Source organism: Sitodiplosis mosellana, unplaced genomic scaffold, assembly GCF_009176505.1.
Source record: "Sitodiplosis mosellana isolate CC-2019 unplaced genomic scaffold, AAFC_SMos_1.0 Smas_scaffold_6162, whole genome shotgun sequence".
In the NCBI taxonomy this organism is placed as follows: domain Eukaryota; kingdom Metazoa; phylum Arthropoda; class Insecta; order Diptera; family Cecidomyiidae; genus Sitodiplosis; species Sitodiplosis mosellana.
This window is the reverse complement of record NW_022601403.1, coordinates 646,814-655,009: the sequence shown is the minus strand read 5'-3', so window position 1 is coordinate 655,009 and position 8,196 is coordinate 646,814. Positions and strand designations below refer to the sequence as shown.

General features: G+C 35.2%; 1 protein-coding gene across 1 annotated transcript; it reads left to right on the top strand.

Moving 5' to 3' along the window:
* The first annotated feature begins 2,300 nt into the window (after positions 1-2,300).
* Positions 2,301-4,836, top strand: LOC129574358 (matrix metalloproteinase-24-like). The gene is made up of 6 exons (XM_055456262.1): positions 2,301-2,835; positions 3,078-3,343; positions 3,414-3,566; positions 3,814-3,950; positions 4,564-4,598; positions 4,672-4,836. Exons 1-6 carry the CDS (start codon positions 2,689-2,691, stop codon positions 4,795-4,797), a joined length of 864 nt encoding a protein of 287 aa, XP_055312237.1. The 5' UTR covers positions 2,301-2,688; the 3' UTR covers positions 4,798-4,836.
* Positions 4,837-8,196: the final 3,360 nt, after the last annotated feature.

The window sequence follows — 8,196 nt, the reverse complement described above, 5'->3', positions numbered from 1 at the left end:
ACACACACACACACACACACACACACACACACACACACACACACACAGCCAGCATTTCAGCTCTTTATCCACGCTCGCCTGATTTTCCATACACTATTTTTTTCTGCACACTTGTGTGGGTTGTTTTTTTTGTTCATTCTGGCTCTTGCAATTTCTTCTATTTCCATTTCGTTATTATTTTTTACTTATGGAACAGATGGCTAGCGATTTGACACTTGCCATTGCCGAAAATGAGGTCTTCCATTCGTGAACTGTTGCTTTTTTCTTTATTGGAGTCGCAAAGCAATTCCGAAAGACCGTTTTGTTGAAGAAAAGAAAAAACGAGGAAATATGTAATGCTTTTCAAGTAATTATAATTACTTAAGCAAACAACAGAAAAAAATATTATACATGAACCATCACACTTGGACGCGGACCTGAGTGCAAAACGAATATTTCGACAATAATAATTGAATTTTAACGCCAACCGCCGAAATTAGAGAGAAGAAGAAGAAAACACACATAATGAAAACAGTTCCGAACAGTAGTTCGATCGATGGTGACGAAGCAGTTAAGCAGTTAAAATACCGACATTTTGACTTGAACGAACGAAAAAAATTACGTTCCATTTCATGGAATTATTTGACTATAATGTGCACCACCTTTTTTTTCTTTTCTCCCTTTCTTCGTTTCTGTCTTTTTTTCCCTTTCTTCCTCCGCTTTTCTTGTCCATATTTTGGAGCCACACATATAAGAGAGAGAGAGCCGAGCAAAAAAAAGCGGCGAGAAAAACGAATCGTGAAAAATAAGCGTTTATTATGATTTGGGTGAACAATTTAATCAAGTACGTATTTAATAACGGACGACTGAAAACGATCTCACAATTCAAACAATTAAACAAGAAAATGTTCAATTTTCCGTTTTTTTTTTCTTTACGTTTGCCAGAACATTTGCCAAACGGCAAGAACATTGCATTTTGTGACCTTGATTCAATGACTCCCGTTTGCAAACATGATGTAGATAGGAATAAAAAAAAACACACACACACGTACACACCAGCAGCAGCAGTAGATCGTCAATATACCTGCCACACGACAATTTCATTGTTATTTTTATGATTCGCATGAACCCTCTGTCACCACCCAGAACGTGTACGTGTTTTTTTTCTACAATCTATTTAGCATGGCTTGTAATTCAGTCAACCGGAATTAAATTGGCAAGTAGATGAAGGTGCAATTGCGACAAAGTTCATTGCTCATTGAATGGCTTTTTTTTCCAGTGCTCACTGCTCACACAAACACATTGTGTCTCATTCGAATTCAACAACAGTTTGGCATTATGCGTCCCGATAACATTAAACAACCGTTTTCGTTATGCTCTTAGGAAATTGGTATCGATTTTCAAGCACTTTTGTTTTTATTCACGTGAATGTGATTTGACTGTTTCGTACAAATGGCTTAATATCTTTGACTAAACACAGAAAATCGAATTATACAATAGAAACATTTTTGACCGTTTTGTTTTGTTGGTTTATCGTTGGGGAAAACACAGAGGACTTTCATATGAATCTGGTGGGCTTTGCAATAAAGTTGTTAGGACTGTCAAATACTATAAATACTATATGTATGTTATATAACATTGCCGAAGAAACATTTTATCGATCTTCTGCACGATTTGAATTCCAGTGGTCGAAAATGCTTTGAATTCGCCAATTTTCGAACATGTTTTGCCTTTGTTACAATAAAAACTACCATTACCAATTGAAATCAGCTGCACCTCATGGCGTTCAGTGTTGTCAGCCGATATTGAATAGAGAATGATAAGAAAGTGGTAAACCTACGCACACGCATCAGAATCAAAGGGACGACACGTTTTGACGAAGTCTACGGCGAACTCATGAACTATCGAAAAGTCAATACAAAATGATACGAGAGTTCGTGGCGCTGCGAGCGCTCAAATGATGTTTGTACTGAAGTGTCGTCAGCTTGATCAGAATACAGTGAATAATCGAATTTTTTGGAAAAACCACCCCACTTGATGTAAATGTACCGTAGACTTTTTTCTTGTTAGGCTTAACTTGGTAAGCCTGTAGCCCATTGAAAGTTCCAATTCGGAACAAAACACATTCATAAATTCGAAGTACATGGGCTGAGTTTGGGTGTAATTATACCAAATTGGACACCTTATTTTAGTCCTGATTGGGCACTAAACATTCATCAAATTTCAATGCATTGTGCCAACACAATGACGGCATCAAGAGAAATGGCCTCATTTTGAGATTTAAAAAGAAACTGTTATCTGAGGAATGAGGCAAATGATTATGACGAAGAATGTTCAAGATGCAATTGCGAATCGGCGCAATACCGGAAATAGACGATAAGTGAGAGCATTTTGGCAGCGGAATAAAGCGATTCATATTTCTTTCACGAATTTCACGCTATTTTTGTAGGTTGTGCGTGGGCGAGAGATATGCTTTGACTTCAGCTCATTTTATTCAGTAATCACATGTCCGTTGATTGCGTTTAACTTTATATAGCTCGTATTTATTGCATATTTCATCGTAGAATTTGAAGTTTCGAATAGAAAAGGAATTCAAGTGCTTTTTCTACTGTTTTACCTTGTTTTACTCTTCTGATTAGTTTGAATTGAATCTCGGGTAAACTTTTGATTGAGAAAACATTGTGATTTTGTAATAATTACACAAACAAAATGCTACTGAAAAAATGTACTATTCAACGGAATTTATTGAATATCTACGTTATTGTTGCATTGACGCTATTGACTTCAAAAAACTATGTTCTTAGTGATGATGATGACGCTGGACTTCAATGCGTCAATGTTCCCAAAGATCAAATGGTAAGAAGTGTCGACAGAATGGAGAATTTTTGTCGGAAAAATTATAATTAGTTTCATTTTGTTTTCAATTTATTTTCCAAGTAAAAAGAATTCTGTATTCATTGAACGTATCAAAATGATGGCTTTAATGAAAATTGTGATGAACATGTTCAATTTCTTCACTTTGATAAGACTAATTATTTTGCAATATGCATGATGTCATTATTATCAGTAATAATATTTTTATTTTCACCGCAAAACAGATAGAATATATGTTCAAAAATTGTTATTTGATGAGACATGAGTTTGTGGCAAGTGCAAAGCAACCATCCGACAAAGTGTTGCAGATTTCCATTCTGAATGTGCAAAAAAATCATAAAAAAAATGAGACCGGGTACACAAATCATGAAACATGTGAAGTGATTCGAGCGACTATGACTGATCCGTTGCCATTCAATCAAACGAAACGCCGTATTCGACGATACTCATACACCGGTGACAAGTGGACAAAAAAGAACATAACTTATTGGTATTGTAGTTTGAACAAAAAAATCCATCATATTTTATTCTAATTTATAAAAAAAAATTACGTTTCGAAGGTTTCAACTGGCTTGGCCACCTGGCGATTCGCGTAACCAGGATACACATGAAATAGTAAAAAAGGCATTTTCAATGTGGTCTGATGTAGCACCGTTGACATTTCGAAGAAATCCCTACTTTTGGGCAGCGGACATTTGGATTAAATTCGTGAGGTGAGAAGCGTTCTTTCGTAACATTATTATCGATTCATCATTATTGAGTTTATTTCGTGACGAAATTTTCATCTTTAGTTAAAATGTTACTTGAATTTGTATCGAAAACAATTCAGCAAAAAACCGATTCGACTGATTTGGGCTCGGTTGGAAACAGCCATTCATCATTTGAGTTCGAATCATTCGAATATTGACGAAATTCTGAAGTTTCAGCAAAAAAATAGAATTAATCATGCTCATTGTTTAGTCGATATCATGGTGATCGCTTCCCATTTGATGGTCCAGGAGGTGTATTGGGTCATACATTTCCAACAAAAGACGACAGAACGGCGATTCATATGGACTTGGACGAAACTTGGACATTTGAGATGAAGCGCAAAAAGGGTAAATCGATGTTTATTCATTTGAAAATGACACACTTTGAGCTTCATACATAACAATGTGTTTAATAAAAAATAAAAATAAAATAACGGCTACCAAAGGGGACATCACTTAAATATAATACATACCAAAAAAAACGTAATATTTTAGAGTGATCGGCCCCTCGACGGCTACCGTTTGAATCGTCAAAATTCAATTTCGTTTGCTGTTTGCGATTGCATCGTGGTTCAATTTCACGTACACAGTAAACACAATGATTTGACACATAACTTTGTTTTAGTACCATTTGCTCTAGAAAAAGTTCTATAATAAATACATGAAGCTTTGATTTTTGATTTAGTGCATTTTTAACTTTTTCTAGTACAAATGGTACTCAAATGGATTTTAGTGCCAAATTTCATATTGCGGTTCCAAAAGTTAGAACCATCGTGTTTACTGTGTATTTAAAATGCATTTCTCCAGGGGGTTTGTAGATTGAAACACAAGCACACACGCTATTCATTCAGTATATATCATGTAGATCAACTGTCAATCTGTAATCCCCCTGCATTTCTCTGCTTAATTCTCGAGCTATTCGTCATTTTTGAATTAATAAATTTGATTCTTATTTCCACAGGCTACGTCAGTCTGTTACATACTTTAACACATGAGGTGAGACCAGTAGAGATGTAAAGTGGAATCAACAATTACAATTGATATTTCATATCATACTGTTAACTTTCAGATTGGACATGCGCTCGGTCTTGATCATTCATTTGCTCCACTAGGTGTTATGTTCCCCACTTATAATGGTGTTTTAAGGTTGTGTGAAGATGATGTAAATGCGATTCAACGATTGTACAACGATTGAAAACAGACATTTTTGGAATTTCTAACACCATTGTTAATAATTGACAACGATTTTGATGAATAAACAATAAAAATAATGACAATTCCATAATTTTGCAGTATTCCATTTGAATTACTTCACAATTATTCTAAATTAATTCAATTCCATTCCATTTCCTTTCTTAGAAGCGGTAGGCATTTTTCCCACTAGTGAAACTACTACTTTCTAGCACAATCACCTGTTAGCAAACCTTCACTTCACTCGAATACTTTGTTCCATGCCAATATCGTATCAATAAACTGTCATTTGAATTCATTCGATCGGGCTGTTCAACATGTTTTCATCGGAATGTCGGTGAATCCGAATATTTACGACGGTTGTTCAATTTGTGTGTGTGCCATTATTGGTGACATTTTGATGTGTCCCAGTTTTATTTTCGGAGAAGAGCGGGGGAAGAGTGTTTCTGCACGTTTTTCGCTTATTGGTTTATGTCAAGTGTTCAGCTCAAAGATTAAATCGTGTATCTCATGAGAAGATGTAAGTCTTGCAATATCCACGATAAAAGTGGTTTAAATAAAGAGGCAAAACATCGCTTCCTGCCATATTTTCCCATTTCATTCATTCGCTTGACATTTTTACAAATTTGCAATCAGCCTTTCGATTTCCATTTCTTAAGATTGTAATCTATTATATTTCAGGAGGTTTCATCAAACATGTGCGGTCACTACATTTTTCGATTGGAATAGATGAAAAGGGTTTTCATTTGATAGGCCGTATTTTGCCATGTTCATATGGCCTTGAGTCTAGACCAGGTTTTCGACGAGTTTCCAACGAATCCAATATCTCAAAAAAGTTTATTACTACTTCGGTTCGGCCTTCTACTCTTTCCTCTTCCTCTCTCCTCTTTCTTACTCTCTCACTTGTATTTCCCATCCACCGTGCTTTTTTCCTCTATCTACTAGATACCATCTATCGCCTCACCACCTCCCCTCTCCGGCATTTCCTCAATAATTATCCTGTACCGATCAAAATGTCATCTATTTTGGGGCCGCGTTCAGAGGGTTGCTGAAAGGCAAATATATTGAACGCAATGGCCTTTCGTGCTGTCAATTTCATTTGTCATATTGGTCACATATTGTAATTTATTGCACGTTCTATCCATACTGGCTGGTGTTCGTCATTTTGCACGCAAATACCAAATGTGAAACATTTATCGCCTCGAAAGTAAAAAAAGAAAATCAGTCGGCAAAACAGATATATAAATACTTGAGCTGACTTAATCGATAAATATTGACCACATGCGTGTCGATGATCGCACGCAATTGCTGCAATTCAAGGGAAAATGCTTCAAACAAAATACACCGCAAACCAATGACCAGAACTTTATGCAGCACAAAACCGAACAAACCTAACAAAAGTGCTAACTATATAGTTCTATATAAAAACGGGGAAACATATGAATCATACATGAAAATCGTATTTTGCGAGACAATTGATCGGTTAGTTAGTTCAGAGAAAGAGAAAATTGAACATCAAATAGTTTGACATTCAAAGATCGAAATGCATCGCAAATTGCAATACCGATAACTCCAACAAACAAAAACGTGCAGAATCCATCCATTGTGATATGAGTAAAAAAAATTCAAAATCTATGTTTTTAGCTTCCATTTCAAGTTGTTAAATACCGGGATAGAAGTTTCGTACATTTTGAGTGGAGTATAAATGTAAATAGGTTATTGAAAATCAATCTTATTGCATACCATGCTAGCAATTGACATTTTGTAGTCTGATTTCGTGCTTAAAACAACATTGGATGATATATCTGTGAGCGTGACATTACGAAAACCAAGATATAGAGGCAGTCGGGCATTTTCCTGGAAAACCATTTCCCCAAGAATTGAGTCTACAGTGTAGACTCTACACATTTAATGAAACTTTGAATCCACGCGTCCAGTGGTCTATTTTCTAACTGCTTATTTTTTTAATTAAAAGCTGGCGATTTGGGATTTGGAACTGCACAAATGGGCAAGTGTTGTTCATCAAATTATTGCATTCTTTTGCATAAATTGATTTATGAGGAAAAAAAAAATCTTGAAGAAAAAGTTAAAGTTGTTGAACAAATGCCATACCATCAAACAGAAATGTGATTGAAACAACCGCTGCGGCTGGACACTCAGAACTTCACTCGAAACATATTACATCGAATTATACTTCCGATATTGATAATAACCAATAAAAAGAGCTTTGTTTTATTAGAGAAATAAAAAGCGACACATAAAAATGAGCTAAAACGAAATATTTACTAAAAGCACTTCATAAAACGGTGCGAACGGAACAGTTGCATGCGAAACGAACGTGTACAGAATAACGAGTTGTACCTTGGTACACCATACACGGTGTTGAGTCAATAGTATTGACATTTCAATCAGTTTTAGTGTTTGAGTACATACATGAAAAAGAACGATTTTCGAATTCAAATGACCGAGGGCCGTTGGCAACGTGATGTTTCTTGTTTTTTCAAGTGCTAATACTATTCGAAGCAATGATTAAACTTCATCATATCGATTTTATATCTGTGATATTAAAAGTAAACCAATTTTAGTCAATTTCAAGAACAATTTCAAATACACAAAACTAACGTGAAAATCGGTCGAGATTGAGCGATGAACACTTCGTAGTTTTTTTCCCTGGTGATTGTCAGTCTTAATGTCTACCTAACTTAAAACAAATAAAATGTTTACCTAACTAATTTCGAATAATTTTCTGCAATGTAAAAACTAGTTGTCGCACTGAAGCATAAAATAAACTTTGCTGAGATTTCGATGAGCAACTTTCTGTTTTCATCATTGTAAACTCCAAAAGCGATTGAATTGAGCATCCGTATCGTGTTCAATCCGTATCGACTGAAGTTTTAAGAAAATAAAAAGAATTACATTGGTAATCCCGAACTTTTCCGTACCGTTGGCCAGCGTTGTGTGTAGGTAGTTTTGGTTATTTTTTGTGAATTTTCTTGAAATATAGGCAGCGAAAATATAATAATAAAAATAAAGTGAAAAATCGGTCACTTTAACTAAAACTTCGACAATTTTGTATGAGAGGTACCCGTAAACCGATTCCTATTGGCTTCAAACTTTCTGAGGTTTCATTTTTTGGAGAAAAAATAAGATTCTGAAAGTTTCATGTTGATCGCATTTGCAGAAGTTTGATTTTTTGTCCTCAATTTTTGTCGAAATTTTCTTGGAAAAAATTGAGCGCCAAAAACCAAACTTCTGCACATGCGATCAACATGAAACTTTCAGAATCTTATTTTTTCTCCAAGAAATGAAACCTCAGAAAGTTTGAAGCCAATCAGAATCGATTAACGGGTACCTCCCATACAAAACTGTCCAAAAATCGGTAATTTTAGTCAAAATTTCAAAA

What these genes read in the sequence shown, in the direction of transcription:
- LOC129574358 (XM_055456262.1), top strand. Translation starts at nt 2,689, where the DNA reads ATGCTACTGAAAAAATGTACTATTCAACGGAATTTATTGAATATCTAC. An exon ending in AAAAAGAACATAACTTATTG is followed by an intron (nt 3,344 to 3,413) that starts GTATTGTAGTTT and finishes TACGTTTCGAAG; the next exon opens with GTTTCAACTGGCTTGGCCAC. An exon ending in TGAGATGAAGCGCAAAAAGG is followed by an intron (nt 3,951 to 4,563) that starts GTAAATCGATGT and finishes TTATTTCCACAG; the next exon opens with GCTACGTCAGTCTGTTACAT.